The following is a 23,291-nucleotide window of genomic DNA, read 5'->3' on the forward strand; positions in this document are numbered from 1 at the left end:
AGTCTAACAAATGATTTGTAATGGTTTAGCATTACATCTTTGCTTTGTTACGCTGTGCCCTTATTTATGAAGCACACTCGATCTGCATGGAGTAGCCCACGTTGGGTGTGTTTAACATATTGTTACTAGGATTTCAGCCAAGTGGAATGATGCAGTGTAAGTTTTTTTTGTAGAATATGATTTTGCTCACGATGGTAGCAAATTGAAGTGATTAAGGATATACAATATATTGCACAACATTAAAGGGTATTTATTTGTATATCTTCATTTTTTATTTGCCCTGGTAAAACTCCACTTGTGAAGTGCTGAAACCTCCGATTTAGAAGAGCCTTCAGAGCAGAAAAGGATTGGGAGTGTGGTTCCAGGATGAGGGACTTCAGTTACATGGATAGATTGGAAGCACTCCTTAGAGATATTTGAGGAGTTGTGATAAAGGTGCTCAAAATTGAGGGGTCTGAACAGAGTAGATAGGGACAATCCTCCCATTGGCAGGATGGTTGAGAACCAAAGAACATAGATTTGAAGTGATTGGAAAAGAACCAAAAGAAAAGCTTCTTTACACAATGAGTGGTTAGGGTCTGGAATGCACTGTCTGATAGTGTGGAGGCAGATTCAATCTTGTCTTTCAAAAGGAAATTGGATAAGCATCCTAAGGGGGTAAAATGCAGAGAGCTATGAGTGAAGAACTAGGAAGTGGAGCTCAATAAATTGCTCCTAGAGAGCTGGTACGGTCTTGATAGGCAAATAGCCTCCTGTGCTGTAACCATTCCTATGAAACTACTCTCCCATTGTATGTTTGTTTCTAGTTTCCGTACCAGACATTCTTCTGGCCTCCTGTGTAATATTGTTGTTGATCCAATTATTCAGAGATCCAAGCTGTATAAATAGGGCAACCTGTCAGTTTTTCAAAAGTTGCCTCAGTGGAAATGTCATCCTGAAGTATCAGGTGAGTCTCTCCTCTGGGGTTAAAAGAAAATCCATTAATTCGGCATTGCAGCAAAGACTGCGCTTGCAAGAAGTAATACATTATTTATGAAGTGTTTTTTGGGATATCCCAATGGTAATTGCAATTTATTTTTGTCAGGCTTTCTGGTTTATTTTCTTCATTGGTGGCAGCAATTGGAGAGGGGCAGAACATAGGAGGTTTATGAACTGCAATTTATATTCCGTTTGAGCAAATTATGTCCAATTTATTTTTTTAAAGGCAATGACTTTATTTTGTAAAGTCGAAAGCCAAGGAAATCAGCTCTTGATGTATTAAAAATTAATATTGCAATAGTGACATACTGCTGCTTTAGAAATCATTGGTGTTCTTTCACTTGATGTACTGTGTATAGTCCTCATTGACACAGGACTGAAAGGAACTTGTAACTATTGAAGGGGTACAGAAGAGCAGAATGGCTTACTGGTAGGAGACAAAGGGTGGCAGTAGAAGGTTGTTTGAAACGAGGGAAAAATACCCTGCAAAACTCATTTATTTCCATGGGATTCTCATTAATAGAATCTTGTTAGAATTACAGGAGTTCTCTGGCAGTAGAAAGTGATTCTTCAGAAGTATAGGATTTCAAAAACTGCGAGGGTTCCTCGAATTGAAGGACCATCCAAATCATCAGATTACTGAGTTTGCTGACTTAATAGCATCTTGTTTCGAGTGTGTGCTAATTTTCCATAATACTTTTTTGCTTAATTGTTCATTGATGCTGCTTTTCAGAGTTCAGGTCACTAAAATTGTCCATTTTCATGGATCCTGAAGGCAGAAAAGTGTGCTTTGTACATTTACAAAGGTGCTCACAAAGATTTGAACAGCATGCTTACTTGTACTGACTAAATTCACTCCTTCCTTTCACTCCAAAGTTTTAAGAAAGCTGCCTTGCAATTGAACGTTGGAACAAACATCATGATGATGCCTGCTGAGAGTTGGAGTTAGCTTGTACACTTTTCATTGAAATTACTTGCCAGTGACCTAATTTTTCCCTTGATGACGTTAGCAGTCATAAAGAGTGCTATTTGGTCAGCTTAAAATTGTCCTGGAAAAACTTCCTTTCTCAAAAATATAAGCAATGGAGCAGAAAAATAACTGAGACTGCTTACCAACTTGTATTAATAACAACAATGAATCAATTTCACATTTCCTGTTTCGTTTACTCACATGTAAATTTTTCCCTACATTCAAATTGTTTAATCTGGAAAGAATTTGACCTGTGATTCAAATTTCTAGTCTCAAAAGCACTGAGCCATTGAAATTAATCAAATATTTCCTGAACAATTGATCCCCTGCCATGTTTTTGTTTCAGCTGAACGCTGAAGGAATCTAAATAAAGCTTGCAACATAACTAATTGTCAATAGTGAATTGTCTATAATTAACGCCCATAATTAATTGTTAAACCAATGGCCAGGTTAATGACACTTAAATGCTACAGCAATTTTCGAGTTGAAACAGTTGCTGCCCAGGCTGTGTTGTTTCATCATCATTCTGCACTGCAAGGTGTAATTGTATGATAGATATGAAATGAAGTCACCACAAAGTTAAATTTTGTCTTTTCCAGTCTAAGCACTGTTTTAATGATCCGATCAGGTGTTGACTCACCTGATGAAGGAGCAACGCTCCGAAAGCTCGTGATACCAGATAAACCTGTTGGACTTTAACCTGGTGTTGTGAGACTTCTTATTAGTGATGTGATAAGTCTTGGTACCAGTGAACCTCTCTTGATACTGAAACTTTGTGCAGTCTCATTGCTTCATGTTTTTAATTGTTGGGTGAGGTAATAAAAAATATGTAAGAACATGAGAAATAAGAGCTGGAGTAGTCCATCTGCCCCTGCCAACCTGCTCCGCCATCCAATATGCCCATGGCTGAGTTATCTCAACTCTGCCTTTTCAGGTTATCCCCATATCTTTTGGTTCCCTTAGTAGCCAAAAATCTATTGGTTCTGTCTTAAATGCCCACAATGACTGAACATCCATGGGATAGATAATTCAAAATATTTCAGGCCTCTGAGTGAAGAAGTTTCCCTTATCTCAGAAAAGAGAAAACTGTGTCCCCATGATCTCAATTCTTCAGCCGAGGGAAATAACCTCCCAGTATCTACCCTTGTCCAGCCCTTTAAGAATTTTATGTTTCAATGAGGTCACCCCTCATCCTTCTAAACTCCAGGAAATATTTGCCTAATTTACTCAATTCCCCCACTTAGGACAATCCCATCATCCCAGTGAATCTTCAGTGCACTTCTCGAAAGTTTGGCCTTCCTTGGTGGTACTAAGATTGTACCACATTGTCCTCATCAATGTCCTGTATAATTGTAGTGAGATTTATTTGCTGTTGTATGAGAGTCCCTTTATCACAAAAGCGAATATGCCATTTGCCACCCTAATTTTCCATAGTTTAGATACAGTGACACACTCCGCTCCTCTGAATGCAAGCATTTTCAGTTTCTGTTCAAAAAAGTCTGCTTTTTTGTAACCTTACACACTTCACATTGTATTCCATCTGCATGTTCTTGCCCACTCTCCCAATCAATCTATTACTTCTCTTTCCATCATCCTCACTGTTTGTTTTCCCACCTCACTTTTTGTATTCTCAGCAAATGTGGATGTTATACTCAGTCCCCCTCATCTACTTCAATCATCATTCCAGGCTTGCATCCCTTTTCAGTAAGCCTACAGTTCCCTCTGTGAACCTCTGAGCATCTTCCAAAGGGGCCATCATGGAACCTGTTGCTGGCTCTTTTTTTTATTTGAGCCGTTGCCTTGAACCATTGCAGTTCATGTGATGTAGGTACATCCACAGTGCTGTTGGAGAGAGAGTTCCATGATTTTGACCCAACAACAGTGAAGGAATGGTGACCTAGGTCTAAGTCAGGATGTAAGGGAACTTGCAGGTAGTGGTGGAGGCCGCAGGTTTGGAAGGTATTGTTGAAAGAGCCATGATGAGTTCCTGCAATGCACCTTGTAGATGATACATATGACTGCCACTGTGCATCAGTGGTGGAGGGAGTAAATATTTAAGTTGGTGAATGGAATGCCAATTAAGCTGGCTGTTTTGTCCTGAATAGTGTTGAGCTTCTTGAGCACTGCATTTGTCCAGGCAAGTGGAGAGCAGCAACTCCAATTATCTTGCTCCACTCTCTTACCAACTTCCCACCCAATGAGGGGCTAATCTTGACTTCTTGTTCCCCATCCAATGCATTCCTTCCAGTGCTGACCTTATGGACTCTTCAGTGGCTTATCTGCCGCCACCTTTCTCTACTACTCCCTCCAGAATATCCGTTCACTTTGAACAAGATCCTTGCATCTATGATGTCGTTGTTAATTGTATCAACATGGCCTTGATGGAAACCTGGCTGAGGGGTGATGAAAACTTTGCCTTAAATCAAGTCTGCTCTCCTGGCTATACTTTCCACCACTTACTCCACCCAGACTGCCATGGAGACATTGTGGCTCTCAGCACTGTGGCTTCTCCCCATACTACTCTGGCACTTCCTCCTCCTTTGAGCATTCCGCCTTATTCCTCTGCTCTCATATTTAAATGCTTGTACTCTACCAGCTAATAATAATGATTTAAAATTTCTGACCAAGATACCTTCACTTTCCCCTCTCGGTCTGTGCAGTTGACTTCTCACCTCTGTGACTTCAACATCCATCTCGATTCTTAATGCTCTCTGACACGAGACTCCTGAACCAGTGCTCTACTTAGAACTCAGTTGCGGCAGGTGACTCCGAGGACAATAGCAGAAATGCTTCAGGATGTCCTCAGTGATTCCCTGAAGAGGTCAAACATGCCAGTTGACTCATAGGTAACCCTGGCTTATGACTGACCAAAATTGAGGAGGCTCATTTAGGAAGGCACTAAACACATTGAAAGATTGAAAGGTTTTATCAGGAACTGCAGAGATGAAGTAGAGGCATCAGAGTAGGGAGTAGTACCCTATGTACTTGACCCTTCAAGTACCACCTACCCCACATGTGGCAGAATCTGTAAATTGTGCATTGGACTCATTAGTCATTTCAGAATCCATTGAACCACATACAGTCTCATCTACCATCACTCACTACCTTGGTCCTGGAATGTTTTGACTGGCAGGCTATGTCCTCAGCGCCCCTCTACATTCTCCTAAATTCTCTTCCTGGTCACTCCTGATTTCTTGCAATCTCCCAACTCCAGCTGCTTCCATTTTTACCTTTCCCCATTTTGCTTATCCCCCTACTCCCTCACTTCTCATTCGTTTGTCTCTTGCTCTGTATTAGTACCTCACCTCTGTCATCTACTTACCCTCATCTTTGAGAAAATGCTGTTCCCTCCTCCTTTCTGCCATCTCCGTGAGCTCCCCTTCATTCACCCCCTAATCCCTCCATCTTCTGTACCTCATGTTCCCCTCCTCCAACCCCATCCACACTTTCCCATTGCTCGAGGGAGGTTAGGGCCAAATGTTGGAGAAATAATGGGTGAAAAGGGTGGTGCGATGCAAGCCAATGTAAAATTTAGTGCAAATATGAATGAAGCATCAGGAGGCCTGAAAGCTTTAATATACCAGATATGCATTATCGAAATATTGACATAGAAATCATAGAAACCCTACAGTACAGAAAGAGGCCATTCGGCCCATTGAATCTGCACCGTCCACAATCCCACCCAGGTCCTACCCCATATCCCTACATATTTACCCGCTAATCCCTCTAGCCTACGCATCTCAAGACACTAAGGGGCAATTTAGCCTGGCCAATCAACCTAACCCGCACATCTTTGGACTGTGGGAGGAAATCGGAGCACCCGGAGGAAACCCACGCAGACACGAGGAGACAGTGACCCAAGCCGGGAATCGAACCCAGGTCGCTGGAGCTGTGAAGCAGCAGTGCTAACCACTGTGCCACCGTGCCGCCTTAGTCTAAATTTAATGTATCAGTAAGGAGGGGGTGACACCTGAGGGGAAATAGAGGATTGGAAATTCTGGGAGTACGTACCTCTTCTGAATCTTTCAGTAGATAATGCTTTAACTAATTTTCTTATTTCTTACCAGCTACTCTAACGTACGACACCTTGAGGTTTGGCGATTTCGAAGACTTTCCAGAAACAACAGAACCCGTCTGGATTTTAGGAACAAAATACAGTGCCCTCACAGGTACTGGGACACTGTGCTCACAGGGGGCATGGGGAAAGATGATGGCAGGAGGCAGACTGTTTCTGGGATTAGACAAGGGTAGGGGGATGAGGGTTGGCTGATTTTGTAAACGGAGGGCTTGCTGTTGGGAGGTTGGGGAAGAAACAGGGAAAGTGACAGTATCTTTACAACACTCCCTCTCAGGATAAAGTCACAACAGCCAGAGGGAGTGAAACTCTTTTTTTTAGAAAAGGAGGAGAGCATAACCATCAGTTTGTTAGAACATAGAAAAGCTACAACACAAACAGGCCCTTCGGCCCACAAGTTGCGCTGAACAATTTCCTTACCTTCTAGGCTCATCTATAACCCTCTATCTTACTAACCTCCATGAACCTATCCAAAAGTCTCTTAAAAGACTCAATCGAATCCGCTTCCACCACCACTACCGGCAGCCGATTCCATGCACCCACCACCCTCTGAGTGAAAAACTTACCCCTAACATCTCCTCTGTACCTACTCCCCAGCACCCTAAACCTGTGGCCTCTTGTGACAACCATTTCAGCCCTGGGTAAAAGCCTCTGAGAATTCACTCTATCAATTCCTCTCAACATCTTATACACCTCTATCAGGTCACCTCTCATCCTTCGCCTCTCCAAGGAGAATAGACCTAGCTCTCTCAACCTATCCTCATAAGGCATACCACTTAATCCCGGCAACATCCTCGTAAATCTCCTCTGCACCCGTTCTATGGTTCCATATCCTTTCTGTAATGAGGCGACCAGAACTGGGCACAGTACTCCAGGTGGGGTCTGACCAGGGGCCTATACAGCTGCAGCATTATCTCCCGATTTCTAAACTCAATTCCTCTATTGATGAAGGCCAGTATTCCATACGCCTTCTTAACCACAGCCTCTACCTGCGACGCCGCTTTGAGTGTCCTATGAACCCGGACCCCAAGATCCCTCTGTTCTTCCACACTGCGAAGCGTCTTACCCTTAATATTATATTCTTCCATCCTATTCGACCTGCCAAAATGAACCACCACACACTTACCTGGGTTGAAGTCCATCTGCCACTTCTCCGCCCAGTCTTGCATCTTATCTATGTTTCGTTGCAACTGCTGACATCCCTCTACACTATCCACAACACCTCCAACCTTTGTGTCATCAGCAAACTTGCCAACCCATCCTTCCACTTCCTCATCCAGGTCATTTATAAAAATCACAAAGAGCAAGGGTCCCAGAACAGATCCCTGGGGCACCCCACTGGTGACCGACCTCCACTCTGAAAAACACCCACCTACAACCACTCTTTGCCTTCTGTGGGCAAGCCAGTTCAGAATCCACAAAGCAACTCCGAAAAAGCAACCACAACGTTGTTGTGGTTTAATTTGTTTGATTTGAATCAGAAAAGGCTATTTGGTCCAATCAAGTTATTGTTCCATTAGGTTAACTAGCTTAGACCAACAGAGAGCATTTTGAAAGCATTTATACTTTTTAATCTGACGTAGTTGATGTATTCAAATGTTTTCATCCTATTGAGTAAAAAATCTTTCTGCTAACTTTAAATATATTTTTCACGAATTTAAATTTATAACCCCAGACCGAAGTGGACTTAAAGTAATAGTTTGGTTTCACCTGATCATAGAATTATTTAGCACAGATGAAAACATTCCACCCATTCTGCTCTTTGCTAGAGCTACCTACTAGATCCTGCTCTTTCCCTATAGCTCTATTTTAAAAAAATTATCCAATTCCTTTTGAATGTTACTATTGAATCTGCTTCCACAGTGTCAATAAGTGTCTCTTTATATTCTTTTGAGTAAACCAATTAAAATAAACAAATATACTCCTAAACAAATTAACAGCCTCAAAGGGGCACCGTAGCGCACAGACTAAACTTTAAGCTTCAAATTAAATTAAAGTTCCCGGGGTTAATGATGCACTCCAGCCCATGCAGCACCCACCAGTCACCGAACGCATAAGTGCCCCTTTATTTATGCACAAGTAATGATTCAATGAGTGCTCCCATTTCTCCCACACACTAATCTTTTAAGACATTCATTCAATTCTCTAATCTTATTTATCCTATGCCAATTTGTTCGTAGCTCCAGTAGTAATCCAGTATGGATTACACTTATGGCTCTGATTTTTAATTTAGCCCCTTGCTGCCCATACTGCCTAAGCAGAGTCTCTTTCTTAGTCCTATCTATGTTGTTGGTACTCACATGCATCATGACAATTACATCCTTCTCCTCCCACTCCCAAGTTCCTCCTCAGCCTGGAAGAAATGCCCTCAACCATAGCACAAGGTGGGCAACACCACGTTCAGTATTCATGCTCTTGGCTGCAAAGAACATTATCTATACCCTAGCTATACTGTCTCCTACTACTACAACTACATTTCTTTTCACTGTCCCACTTGAATGGTCCATGGACCAGGTTGCTGTGGTCAAGTTACTTATCCTTCCTGCAGTCCCTGCTCCCCTTCACACAAGCTGCAAGAACCTATTGGACAATTGCAAAGACTTTGTGCTCTATTCCTACCATTTGGATTCCCATATCTGCCTCTAATATAGTGACACCCTCCTATCCCTGGGCAAATCTGAAGCCAGTAAGAAGTCTCACAACACCAGGTTAAAGTCCAACAAGTTTATTTGGTAGCAAATACCATAAGCTTTCGGAGCACTGCTCCTTCGTCAGATGGAGTGGAAATGTGCTCTCAAACAGTGCACAGACACAGAAATCAAGTTACAGAATACTAATTAGAATGCGAATCTCTACAGCCAGCCAGGTCTTAAAGGTACAGACAATGTGGGTGGAGGGAGCATTCAACACAGGTTTAAGAGATGTGTAGTCAATACTTTCATTGTTTACCCATGCTGTTCTTCTCTAATCTCAATATCTTTTAACCTTGCATTTGTCAATATTGAGTTTAAATTGCTTTCTTATGCGCAGTTGCACGACAAACATAAATCAGCAACTTATTAACAACATTTGCTGATGATACTAGAGACAGAAAATTGAACAAGCTTGTATACAGTTTTCAGATTGATTACCCCTTCAGTATCTTGTTCAACTCCTCCAGAACTCAGTCTGGTGCTACAAAGCAACGTCCCACAAAGCTAAAAATCCAATGTTCTATTCAGTTCTATTTTCTACCCTGGAGTCCCATGGTTTCTGTGTAAAAACATTTTGTGGACCTTGTTTGATGTTTTCTAAAATAGTCTGAATGATCTATTATGTTTGTAATCTCAGTGGTTACAGAGGTTTCTTAAGCAATTTCTGTCCCTTGTAATTCCCCTGCTGGTGGCTCCTTATTTATCAGTCACATCAGTATGTAATTCAGCCAATTCTTTATAATGGTTTATATTACTTTACTTGACATTGGCTAATTGCGCTTGTAGATACTATGTTTGTATATTTCAGCCACTGAACCTCCTAAAGCATCCTAAGATATATGCCATATGACTGAGGAATTTAAAAGTTTTTGATATGTGAACCTATGAAACACTAGAATACAGAATGTTAATTCTGCGGATTTTTATTTGCACTACAGCAGTTGTATGGGCAGTTACTATTTTTCTAGCTCTACGTCTGTAATTTTTAATCATAGAATCATAGAAACCCTACAGTGCAGAAGGAGGCCATTCGGCCCATCGAGTCTGCACCGACCACAATCCCACCCAGGCCCTACCCCCACATATTTACCCACTAATCCCTCTAACCTACACATCCCAGGACTCTAAGGGGCAATTTTTTAACCTGGCCAATCAACCTAACCCGCACATCTTTGGACTGTGGGAGGAAACCGGAGCACCCGGAGGAAACCCACGCAGACACAAGGAGAATGTGCAAACTCCACACAGTGACCTTTTGGTGTTGTAACTCTAACCGCTCTTGTATGTTTAAAATGTTTCATTTTTGTATCAATATCTTTTGCTTTTATGTTAGTCCCATTTTGCAACCTTGATAGCTATTATAGCTTTAATATTTCCAATACTTTTTCCAGTATTCCTCCTCCCCTATTTTTGTTTTGTATATTTTTCCTCCTTGCATTTGAATTATTCTATACAAAGTTGTAAAAATGAACAACTTCAACAAACAGTCACGATATGTTAAAGCATTTAATTGTACATGGGTTGCTTTTTTAAATGTTCTGAGAGATTCAATAAATGTGAGTGTGTTTCGTGTTCATTCGTGATGGCTTGTTTTCCTTGCAGATTTTCCCTGGTAAGATATTACAGTTTTAGAAATTACATTTTTCTTCAGTGCATCTTATTTCATTTCTTTCCATTCATCCTTGAATACTTTCCTGAAATCATATACTCGCATCCTTGCTAACACCAATTGCCAGACGATGTGGAAGAAACTATACTGCCATATGTCTGCAGAGGTTCCACTACCGGGCGGCACGGTAGCACAGTGGTTAGCACTGCTGCTTCACAGCTCCAGGGACCTGGGTTCGATTCCCGGCTCAGGTCGCTGTCTGTGTGGAGTTTGCACATTCTCCCTGTGTCTGCGTCGGTTTCCTCCGGGTGCTCTGGTTTCCTCCCACAGTCCAAAGATGTGCAGGCTAGGTTGATTGGCCATGCTAAATTGCCCCTTAGTGTCTCGGGATGCATAGGTTAGAGGGGTTACTGGGTAAATATGTAGGGATATGTGGATAGGGCCTGGGTGGGATTGTGGTCGGTGCAGACTCGATGGGCTGAATGGCCTCTTTCTGCACTGTAGGATTCTATGATACCTTGGATGCTATCTTGCAAGAATCAAGTCTAGATGTGAGCTCTCATGGGCACAGTCATAACATACTATGTTCAGCAGTCACGTGTTGTTTTTCTCTTTGCACACTTCTCAAAGGGGATACAAATTAGGAGCAGGAGTAGGCCACTATGTCCTTCAAGCCTGCACCACCATTCAATGAGGTCATGGCGGATCTGATTGTAACCTCAACCCTACATTCCGGTCTACTCCCGCTATCCATTCACCCTTTCGTTAATCATGAATCTATCTAGCTCAGCCTTCAAAATATTCAAAGACTCTCCCACTGCCTTTTAAGGAAGAGTTGCAGAGGCTCACAACTCTGAGGAAAATTCTCCATCTTAAACGAGAAACCTATTATTTTTAAATAGTGACCCCCTAGTTTTAAATTCTCTGAAAAGGGGAAACATCTCCACATCCACCCCGTCAATAACCATCAGGATCTTAAAGGTTTCAATCAAGTCGCCTCTTACTCTTCCAAACTCTGGTGGATAAATGCCTAATCTCTCCAACTTTTCTTTATAAAACAACCTGCCCATTCCTGGTATTAGTCTTTTCTGAACTGCTTTTAGCGCTTTTACATTATTCCTTAAATAAGGAAACCGATACAAGTGGCATGGTGGCACAGTGATTAGCACTGCTTCCCCACAGTGCCAAGACCTGGGTTCAATTCCAGCCTTGGGTGACTTGTGTGGAGTTTGCACATTCTTCCCTGTGTCTGCATGGGTTTCTTCCGAGTACTCTGGTTTCTTCCCACAGTCCAAATATGTGCAGGTTAGGTGTATTGGCCATGCTAAATTGCCCCTAGAGTTCCAGGATGTGTAGGTGTGGGGGTACAGGGATAGAGAGTCAGTGCAAGCTCAATGGGCTGACTGGCCCCCTTCTGCACAGTAGGATCGTATGATTCTAATACTGTACACAGTGTTCTAGATGTAGTCTCACCATTGCCCTGTACAATTGAAGCATAACCTCTCTACTTTTGTAATCCATTTCCTTCACAAATTGTAACATTCTATTAGCTTTCCTAATTACTTGCTGTACTTTTATGCCAGCCTTGTGTGCTTCATGTGCTAGGACACCCTATACCTCTGCACTCTCTCACCATTAAGATAATAAGCTTTTTTTATTCTTCCTGCCAAAATAGACAATTCCACATTTACCTATATACTTCATTTGCCAGATTTGTGTCCACTCAACCTATGTCCTTTTGTCACCTTGCATCCTCTTCAGAATTTACTTTACCTATCTTTGTGTCATCAGCAAATTTAGCATCCATATCTTCAGTCTCTTCATCCATGTCATTTATATCAATTATAAAAAGTTGAGGCCACCGCATGCAAACGTCTGAGCATTATTGCTGGTGAATGAGTTCGTGAGACTTGTAATCTCCATTTATATTGAACCTGAGAGAAGGCTGAGAGGTGATTGAATAGAGAGATACAAAATCATGAGGGGTTTGAACATGATATATAGGGTAAACTGTTCCAATTTGGAATGGATCAAGAACTGGAGGGGACACTTTTTTAAAATTGGCAAAATACATTATGGCAAAGTGAAGGAAAACTTTCTCTCAGTGAGAGGTTGGGCTCTGGAATGCACTGCCTGAGAGTGTGGTGAAGACCGGTTTAATTGAAGCATTTGGAAGACAGTAGATTATTATCTGAAAAACAAAGATTTGCACAGTAATGGGGAAAAGACTGGGAGCGGCACTAAGTAATTGCTGCTTTGGAGACCCACGTAGATACAAGCTTTTTGTGCTGCAAAGATTCTTTGAACCCTTGCTGGACTGAGGGACTTGCACCAGTCTCAACCCCCTCCCCGAGACATTTGAACTGTGTACAAAGTCCAATTTCAATAATTATTGGCAAAATAGTATTGCCTTAGGAGTGAAGGAATTGTCTCTGTCCTCCTCCCTTATCTGTCTCCTCCTGAATAAATTGACATGCTGAGGTTGGATTCAGTGAGTACATTGGCTCATTGTTACCTTGCTTTCTGGCTACACCCCTCCATCTATTTATAAAGTGGCCGGACATTCTACTGTCGGTCCTTTCTCAACTGAATCCCCGTGTACTTCCAAATGTTCAGGAGAGGATAATCACCTGTCTAGTTTTCACAATGCATCCAATATCTTGGATGTAATCAGGATAAACTATGGGTTGTAGAAATTCAAATTCCATAGTCTGGAAGGGAGGTGGTCAGAGGGACCTAACTGAATTCTCTAAAACGTCTCATAATTTATATACAGTTGTAAACCAAGATCCCAACTTTATAAATGGAAGTTTTGCAAAATAGATTTGAAACCAGTGTGGGGGAGAATATCTTTCCTCATTGATAAATGTTTGAACAATCTGCCAAACTCTGTATAAGTAATTAGGGTTGTTCAAAATGCATTTGGACAAAGAATTGATCTACTGGAGGAACAAGCTTCATGTACCCAGTTACATTTCTTATCACAGAATCGTATAGCACAGACAGTGACCATTCGGCCCATTGTGCCTGTGCCAGCTCTTTCAAAGAGCGATTGAGTTAGTACGACTCCTTTGTTCTTTCCCAGAGCCCTGCAAAGGTCATCTTTTCAATTATATTATATTAACAGCGAGCAATAATACCACTAGGCCATCACCTCCCCTGTTAAATCAATGTTCATCCATGTGTTGAAGGAAAAACATCTCATGCCCATGACTGAGGAGAAGCAGACAATTCTTCCCAGTGTCATGGCTGACAAGTATCCATCATCCATTACCAAAATATAACATGTCAATTGGTCATTTATCTCATTGTTTGTGGGAGCTTGCTGTATGCAACTTGGCTGTCATGTTGCCTAAAAATTGAGATAACACTACGAAGAAGCAGCTTATTGACTGCAAAGTGCTTTGACGCGTGCTGAGGATGTGATTATGACTAAATTAATACACGTTCATAAATTCAGCTTTATAGCTAAACTGAAGTACAGAGGCCAATGAGTCATGGTGTTTTCCTCAATGTGTGTCTGTTCCTTTGTCTTTCTCTAGATAAAGATGAGATCTTTGCAGATGTTACTTCGCGACTTTGGTTTACATACAGGAAGAATTTCTCTCCCATTGGTAGGTGTTTATTACTTATCTTTCACAGCTGAAATTCATTGGATTGTAAAATAGTCTTGCACCCCCTTCCTGTAAGAAGTGTTCTGATGTGAGCGGTGTGGTGCATGGTTCAGAGAGTGAATGTCACTAAAATAAGAAAAAACAGGCGATGGTGTGACAATAGCTTAGGTTTTGGACCACACCCATTGTTAGAGCAATGAATAATATCGATTCTAGCCTGTAGTTCACTCTAATAATCAGGTCATAGAATCCTGCAGTGCAGAAGAGGCCATTCGGCCCATCGAGCCTGCATCAACAACAGTTCCACATTTACCCCACTAATCACCTTGACACTAGGGGCAACTTAGCATGGCCAATCCAATTAATTTTCCCAGTTCTAATGAAAGGTCACAGGCCTGAAACATTGACTCTGTTAGATCTGGCAGTATCTGTGGAGAGGCTGAGTATTTCCAGCATTTTAGGAACATTGGAGTGGGAGTAGGCCATTCAGCCCATCGAACCTGTTCCGCCGTTCAATATAATCATGGCTGATATCCACTTCGATGCTTTTATCCCCCCACACCAACTCCAGATCCCTTTACGTCATTGGCATTTAGTAGTATCTATTTTAAAAGTATTCCGTGACTGAGCTTCCACAGCCTCCTTGGGTACAGAATTCCAAAGATTCACAACCCTCTGAGTAAAATAAAATCTCTCCTGTTTTTATTTTAGGTAAGAGATGCTTCACAGTGACATGGTAACTTTTTTTGCGTGCTTGATTAATCCTTATTGCCATTTTTGTACATTTGCATTCACAGCACATAACTTGAGTGAAGGAATAGAGAACTGTACATCAAAGTTTGCCATGTTAAGGAAAATGCCATGTGACTAAGTCACACAGTAAACCATGTAGATGAAAGCTGAAAGTTGCAAAGGAACATTGAAAGATGAATGTGGAAGAGTCCAGAAGAAGGGACCATAACCTTAAAATTTGGTCTAAATTATTCAGGGGTTATGACCCAAAAGTGCATTTTCACACGAGTGGTGGAAATCTGGGAGCCTCCGCTCCAAACTTGTTGAGGCTACAGGTTATCTGAAAATGTCAAAACTGAGATTTGTAGATTTTTATTAGGAAGAATGTTAAGGATTACAGAACCAAAGTGAGAGACTGGAGTTAAGATTTAGATCAACCATGATCAAGTTGAATCATGGAGGGGTAAAATGGTAGTCCTTTCCTATGTTTCACAAACACACCATTTGGCCCAACAAACCTGTTTATGCACCACATGAGCCTACTTCTCTTGTATTCCTTTCACCCTCCTGCACTAATCTCGCTTCCCCTTAAATGAACGAATGCTCCCTTTGGTGGTACTCACCACTCAATGGCTAAAGATGTTTCTCCTGAATTCCTCATTTGGATTGCTTAGTGATCATCATATAGTTATGGCCCTCACAAATGGAACCATCTCTCTCTACCCTATTAAACTTCTCCATAATTTTTAAAGCTCTCTCTCTGGTCACCTCTCTGCCTTATTTCTTCTAGAGAAAGGAATCTTACTCTCTGGGCAAAAACTTGGAGGCAATGCAAGACTCTACACTGCCTCTTTTCAGGAAGGTTGACAGGTGAGCAACAGGCCCAGGATCAGAGAATCAGAGGCCAGCAACTCGTCTGTAGGTCGCTGGTACCAGCCAGAAGTGAGAGAACTTGAATTAGAAAGAAAAGAGAATAATTCAAAAGGGTGAAGTTAAAGAGAGAAGGGATAAGGAAAGATAAAGCATTGGAAAGAGAAATGGATCAATCTGTTCGAAGGTACATTCTCTAGAAAAAAGGAGGCAGTGAGGTGACCAGAGAGAGAGCTTTCAAAATTATGGAGTGGTTTAATAGGGTAGAGAGAGAAGATGGTTGCACCTCCGAGGGAGACCAAATGTGGAGGCCATAACTATATGATAATCACTAAGCAATCCAATGAGCAAATCAGGAGAAACATCTTTAGCCATTGGTAGTGTAACACAAGGTTGACCTATTTGAAAATCTTTTGTTTGATTTGGCAAAGAATGTTCACTTGGTGAGGGATTAGAAAGTACTGTGTGTCATTTGTGAAAATTGTGAGACTTCTTACGGTGTTTACCCCAGTCCAACGCTGGCATCTCCACATCAGAGGCACAACTGGCCAGACCTTTAGTTGAGGAGCATTCCTCAGATGGTGTGCTTTGAAGCAGAGGCTGAAAAGGCCTTTGAATGTTATGTCAAGAATGGCTTAATTTTAAGGTTTTAAGTTTAAAGTTATTTTAGATGAAGTGAAGACCTCCCCAGAGGCCATCTGTAGTCCACCAAATTATTGTCCCTCTGTTACCTGAGAGAGATTTTGAGAATTGCCCCCATGGTGATTTTCCCTTTAAGAGCAACACAGTAGTGTTAAGGGACGTGCCCTGGGTGATCACTCCTGGGGATGGAGTCCTCCCTTTGGCAGAAGACATGTAGGGGACTTAGGGCAGCTGTGCTGGGTGCTATCCTGCTGTACAGATTTTCTATTAATAAGTACCCTTTGTGTTTCTAATGAAGTCTGTGAAAGCGCACCATTACATCTGGCGATGAGGATAAAATTATCTCACAACCTGACACCTGTGAGTATCCTACTTTAAAATCGAAGTCTGAAGATAAGTACTCACCCGAATGCTTCTCTTTGGGCAAATAGACCCATGCGAGATGTTGCCTGACCTTGATTTGAATCAGAAAAGATGGACAGTTCCAAGCTGTGGACAACGGAGAAAACACAGCAAGACCCCTGGGTCAGAATTCACAAGAAGAATGAGCGAGATGCAGAAATGTGCCTCCACTTGCATTGTAGACTAGGTGGTGAGGCAGTTTGCAAGACTCACTGAGGGACAGACACTGAACAAACCTGAGCTGGCTGGTACAGTCAAAAGTTTAGAAAAGAAAGTCAAGAGAAAATAACCCTGTAAAGCAAGAGCTGTGGCTTTTAAGTTTAAAATCAATAGAAGTTTTTTTTAAAAATTATTGCAACTTTTTTTTAAAAAGAGAACACAAAGCAGTGTTTTACATGAAAAGGGAATAATGTCCCAAGATGTCCTAAAAGTACTACAAAATCAAGGAACTGAAGCTGACGAGCTCCCAATGTCAGAGCAGAGCCTGCAAGGGTTCCATGGCAGCAGTCACTGCACTGATGGACTTGAAGCAAGTAGAGAAGTCGTCACCCTGTTTTAAACAAAAGTTAACCAGCACTCTAGACCTGATGGGGCCAGTGAAATTGACAAAAAAAAACCTGGTACAGCTAAGAGGAAAGAAATAAACTGACTCTCGACGGCCAGAGAAGAAAAACTACAGAGATCACAAAAAGGGCTTTCCTTCGCTAAAAGTTTAAGTTTTAAAAGTTCAAAAAAAGAGCAGCTAGGTTCGCACCAAACTTGAAAAGCTCACGAAAGGCAGAGAAGGAAAGCCTGCAGCTGTTGACAGCTCAGAGGGGGGGGGGAAAGATGGTAGTCGTAAAGAGGTAATGTGCTTAAATTGGCAATGCACTTAATGAAGAAACCACAAGAAGAAACAAATAGCTACATACACAAAAATTAGAGAAGACCCCAGATAGAAGGCAACTCTCAAAAAAGGTCTGTAAGCAATGGAATCCTCGAGGAAAAGGCAAAGAAGAACTTAGGAGGCTCAGTGGAAATATGATATTGTTACAATCACTGAGACAGGGTTGAAAGAAAGATTAGACTGGCAACTCCACATTCCAGGGTATAGAAGTTTCAGGTATAATGCGGGGGGGGCATGTAAGTGAGGAGAGCGGCATTACGTTATTGATTTTAAAAAAACCCAACATGCAGTAATGAGGGAGGATATCTTAAGGCTCTTCAAATTAGTCCATGTGGTGGAGCTTACAAATAAAAAAATGGCAATCATTTTGCTGGGATTATACTACAGGCCTCCCAACAGTCCGAGGGAGATAGAGGAACACATATGTAGGCAAATCAGAGGTGAGAGAGGAATAGAGTTATAGTAGAAGAATTCAACTTTGCTGATACTAACTGCAACCGCAATTGTGTGAAAGGATTAGACAGAGTGGAATTTTAAAGTGCATCCAGGAGAGCTTTTTGTACCATTACATAGATAGTCCTACTTGGGTTGGGGCAGTGCTAGATCTAATTCTAGTGAATGAAGCCGGGCAAGTGGAAGTGTCAGTGGATGAGCATTTTGGGGATAGTGATGGATTTCAAAATTATGGAAAGAGATAAGGATAGTCCAGAAATCAAGTGTCCGAATTGGGGGAAGGCCAATTTCAAAATCATTGGACAGGATCTGGAAAGCCTAGACTGGGAGCAGCTACTTGCAGGTAAATCTAAATTTGCAAAGTAGGAGTGACATGAAAATTGATGGTGTTGATAGTGAGAAAGATAGTCTGAGACTACCTTCTGACATTGGTCAGCTGGTACGTTGGACAGAGCAATGGCAGATGGAATTTAATCCTAGTCAGACGTTTACAGCATGGAAACGAGCCCTTCGGCCCAACTTGTCCATGTCACCTTTTTTTTAAACCCCTAAGCTAGTCCCACTTGCCTACATTTGGCCCATATCCCTCTATATCCATCTTACCCATGTAACTTTAAAAGACAAAATTGCACCCGCCTCTACTACTACCTCTGGCAGCTTATTCCAGACACTCACCATCCTCTGAGAAAAAATTGCCCCTCTGGACCCTTTTGTATCTCTCCCCTTAAACCTATGTCCTCTGGTTTTAGACTCCCCTGTCTTTGGGAAAAGATATTGACTATCTAGCTGATCTATGCCCCTCATTATTTTATAGACCTCTATAAGATCACCCCTCAGTCTCCTATGCTCCAGAGAAAAAAGTCCCAGTCTATCCAACCTCTCCTTATAACTCAAACCATCAACTCCCAGTAACATTCTAGTAAATCTCTTCTGCACTCTTTCTAGTTTAATAATATCCTTTCTATAATAGGGTGACCAGAACTGTACACAGTATTCCAAGTGTGGCCTTATCAATGTCTTGTACAACTTCAACAAGATGTCCCAACTCCTGTATTCAATGTTCTGACCAATGAAACCAAGCATGCCGAATGCCTTCTTCACCACTCTGTCCACCTGTGACTCCACTTTCAAGGAGCTATGAACCTGTACCCCTAGATCTCTTTGTTCTGTAACTCTCCCCAACGCCCCACCATTAACTGAGCAAGTCCTGCCCTGGTTCGATCGACCAAAATGCATCACCTCGCATTTATCTAAATTAAACTCCATCTGCCATTCATCAGCCCACTGGCCCAATTGATCAAGATCCCGTTGCAATCTGAGATACCCACCTTCACTGTCCCACTATGCTACCAATCTTGGTGTCATCTGCAAACTTAACCATGCCTCCAATATTCTCATCCAAATCATTAATATAAATGACAAATAACAGTGGACCCAACACTGATCCCTGAGGCACACCGCTGGTCATAGGTCTCCAGTTTGAAAAACAACCCTCTACAACCACCCTCTGGCTTCTGTCATCAAACCAGTTTTGTATCCATTTAGCTACCTCACCCTGGATCCCGTGAGATTTAACCTTATGCAACAACTAGTAAGTATGATATACATTTTGGGAAGCCTAATAAGGGCAGGATATACACAATGAACAGTAGGTCCCTAGGGAACAAAGGACCCTTGGTGTACAAGTCCATAGATATCGGAAGGTGGCAGCACAGATAGAGAGGGTGGTGAAGAACGCTAACAGAATGCTTGCTTTCATTAGCCAGGGCATAAAATATGGGAGCAGGGACATCTTCACACAACTTTATAAGACATTGGTTAGGACCACACCATAGGAAGGATGTGATTGCACTAGGGATTCACCAGGATGATACCTGGGATAGAAAGTTTCAGCTATGAGGAGAGACTGGGTTTGTTTTCCCTGGAGCTGAGGAAGCTGAGGGGGATCTGATAGACATATACAAAATTGAATGGCGTAGATAGAGTAGATCATAAAAATCTTTTCCCCATGGCAGAGGTATCCAAGACCAGAGAGCATAGGTTTACGGTGAGGATTAAATGGCGTAGAGGGAATCCGAGGAAAGTATTTTTCACCCAGATGTGCTGCCTGAGAAGGTGATAGAAGCAGGTGCTCTCAAAATTTAAATCACCAAGGCACCATCGGCTATGGTCTGAGTGCTGGTAAATGGGATTAGTATTTGATGGTCAGCATAGATTTGGTGGGCAGAAGGACCTGTTTCTGTGCTGCATGTCATAAGGCAGTGGAAGACTGAACTCCATGAAAAAGCAGCAAGAGAATAAGAGGATGTCCAGTGAAGAATTAAATCAAGAGAAAAGCTTGAAGAAGGAAACCAAGTAATGAGAAATTAACTGGAAAGGTAAAAGCATTGTAATTGACAGCAAAATCAGCAATTCAAACAGAAATTGAGATTACGTGCTAGAACAAAATTGCTGAAATTATAATGTGAATAAACCAATATGATAAAACTATGAAAAAAATGCCAAATTGAAAGAGAATTAAAACTTTACCACACAACCCAAGTTCCAGAGTACCACAACCATTTCTTCATGTGTGATGGACTAAGATTATTGATGAACTGTCAAGACGCAAGACTTGTTGTATTGTGATAGTACGGGCCTGCATGCATTATAATGCAAGTTGCTCGGCAGAGCAGGGGTCAACATGGGACTTGGAGAGTGGCTCCAACCATGGAGAGTGGTCACATGGTTGGAGAACAGTTTAGAATTCTGTAGGCAGCAAGCCTGCATGGAAGAGCTCCATGCAAGATCATACTTGGAATTGTACGTTGTTAAAGCTTAGCGATAAAAGTTTACAAGAGCCATCACCACTGCAACAATTTAAAAAGAAAAGTGAAATTTAAGTTAGATTCCCAGAATTATTGTCGCTGAGACTGGACCTGTGCCATTATACCCAGTAGACATGGAGGGTGTTAAGGACCAGACCAGAAATTCCAAGATATATTATGAAGTTAACTTAGACCCTAACTTTTACATTTGATTTTGGCATTAGGGTGAGCATAAAGGTGTTTCACTCAAGGTATGATTCAAATGACCCACTAAGAAGATTTTATCAAAACAAATTTTATTTAAGAACACAATATAACAAAAAGAATTAGCATAACTTTTACCAACTAAAATACTTCTTAACAGCTAGCTATCTCTATTGTTCCAATTTAGCAGTATCTCCCATAGACATGGAGCTTAGAATCAGTTAGCATAGAAAACTAAATATACTTACGTGGTGCTATATTCCCAGCCTTTTAACACTTCTGGAGAATGATCCAAACAGATACCTGTCTTCTAATTCTCATGCAGCAACTTCCAGAGAAAAGCTACACCTCCAGACAGTAGAATCTCAGAAAAAGAGGCGTATTTCTTGGCAGATTCAGAGAAAACCACCTCTCTCTAAAGATCCCAAAAACAGACTGCCTTAAATTCTCTGTGAAAGCCTAGCCCCACACAGTCATTTGACCTTACCTATCAATCAACCTAATCAAGCCTGACTCTGAAAAATCCCAAGGGAAAACACAAAGTAACAGAACCCTGCATTAGTGCATATTAAAGCAAACATTGCAGCAATTAACATTAATTACGTTGCTACAGTAACAATATAGCGCTGCTGGATCAAGACTGGCTCCAAGTGCATAGAACAGATCCTGCTCAAGAAAGATCTCATGACGGAATTATGCCACTCTACAAGAAACAAAAAAACCCCTCTGACTCCATTTATAATTGTCCAACTCGTATATGCATTGTTCAGTCAGAAATTTGGGACTGAGTAAATTAGTTATTGAGGATTGTATAAGGAGTTAAAGGGAGAGGGATATGGTGATTTGTGGTGATTGTCCCTTTTAGGGCAACACAGTAGAGTAAGGGTCATCTGGCTTGGGTGCCCAATTGGGACTCATCACCCCTGGGGTGGAATCCTGTCATAGGCAGAAGACATGTAGGGGAATAAGGGCAACCATGCTGGCTGCTGTACAGTTCTTAATAATTACCTTTTGTTTCTCTAATGAAGTCTGTCAAAGTGCATCATTACATATTGAGATTCTGGTTGCAGATCATTTGGCTATTCAAAAGGCTCAGGCTTAGATAATGGCAGATTAGCACATTTTTGCGAAGCTGAATGTAATTAACTTTCGTAAGACATGTCTCTCATATCAGACAGTTTGGAAGCCACTATCTTTGAACAAGCCAGTCCCATTAATGTCAATACCTGCATTTGATGAACCATCTAGTAGGGTTCTTGTGCACTGTTAGACCTTTGTCAAAGACAAATTTTGTGATCATCATGGATTTGTTCACTCGATTTCCAGAAGCAGTCCCATTGAAAAAGATCACGCTGAAATTTGCAATTAAGGGTTAGATTCAATTTTTATTAGATATGAATTTCCAAAAGCGAATTGGTCTAAATAATGGATCAAATTTCATGTCAGGTGTGTTTCAGGAAGTCATGTGTAAATTCTGCGTGAAGCAGTTCAAACCACCTGACTTTTGCCTCCAGTCTCAATTTGGGCCCATTGAACATCCCCAGGATTGGGATAAAAGAATATTGTTTTCGTTATTCACGATGAGCATGAAGTTAGAGGCCTCTGAGAGATTTTTGGTATAGGAGGAGAAAATAATCCTTCTAGATTCTGTCAAAGTTCCGAGAGAGGTTTTCAAAAGCTTGTGTGATGGCTAGAAGAATATCTGAAGGCCTCTGAGCAAGTGATGAAAGCACAAATGCAAAAAATACCTAAGGCATGTAAATACCAAGGGATAAGATGCTAATCTTGTTGCCTTTGACGAACCATTGATAACTAGATTTAGTGGATCCCACCATGTCAAAAGAGATCTCAGTGATGTGAATTACGTGGTTAGTATCATGAAAAGAGAGTCAAAGGGTGTCTCGTGTGAACATGTTAAAATGGCAGTTGAAAAAAATATTTTAAAAAGGACATATGAGAGTTATAGATATTTTAACAATGCTTTGTTTCATTCTAGGGGAAATGTACAAAGTGGCTTTGTGCCCTTAAATTAGGGCAAATCTGATTCGACAGTGCATCTGGATAGCATTGGGCTACAAATTGGAAAACACTATATTGACACAATTAATCCTCCAATGATTCTGCACATTAGAATTGTTAGCAAAGTAGTATGGAGAAGGGATATGTTTGTGATGGTATGTGTTATAAATATTAAATATACATAAATGTGCTGAATTGTTTTGTTTTGGACAGGAGGCACAGGACCCACCTCTGATAATGGCTGGGGCTGTATGTTGCGGTGTGGACAAATGATCTTTGCCCAAGCTCTTATCTGCAGACATTTGGGTCGAGGTGAGTTCTGAGAACTGATCCCTAG

At 41.4% G+C, this 23,291-nt stretch overlaps 1 protein-coding gene across 1 annotated transcript in view; it reads left to right on the forward strand.

Annotated features, from left to right (window-relative positions):
* Positions 1 to 23,291, forward strand: part of atg4b (autophagy related 4B, cysteine peptidase) — a 79,886-nt gene that overhangs the window by 27,421 nt on the left and 29,174 nt on the right. Inside the window, exons 2-4 of the mRNA XM_078209250.1 lie at positions 6,016 to 6,117; positions 13,868 to 13,939; positions 23,168 to 23,266. Coding sequence (XP_078065376.1) covers positions 6,016 to 6,117; positions 13,868 to 13,939; positions 23,168 to 23,266 — 273 coding nt within the window. The remainder of the gene's footprint in view (positions 1 to 6,015; positions 6,118 to 13,867; positions 13,940 to 23,167; positions 23,267 to 23,291) is intronic.

The sequence above is a fragment of the Mustelus asterias genome, chromosome 3, assembly GCF_964213995.1.
Source record: "Mustelus asterias chromosome 3, sMusAst1.hap1.1, whole genome shotgun sequence".
Taxonomy (NCBI): Eukaryota; Metazoa; Chordata; class Chondrichthyes; order Carcharhiniformes; family Triakidae; genus Mustelus; species Mustelus asterias.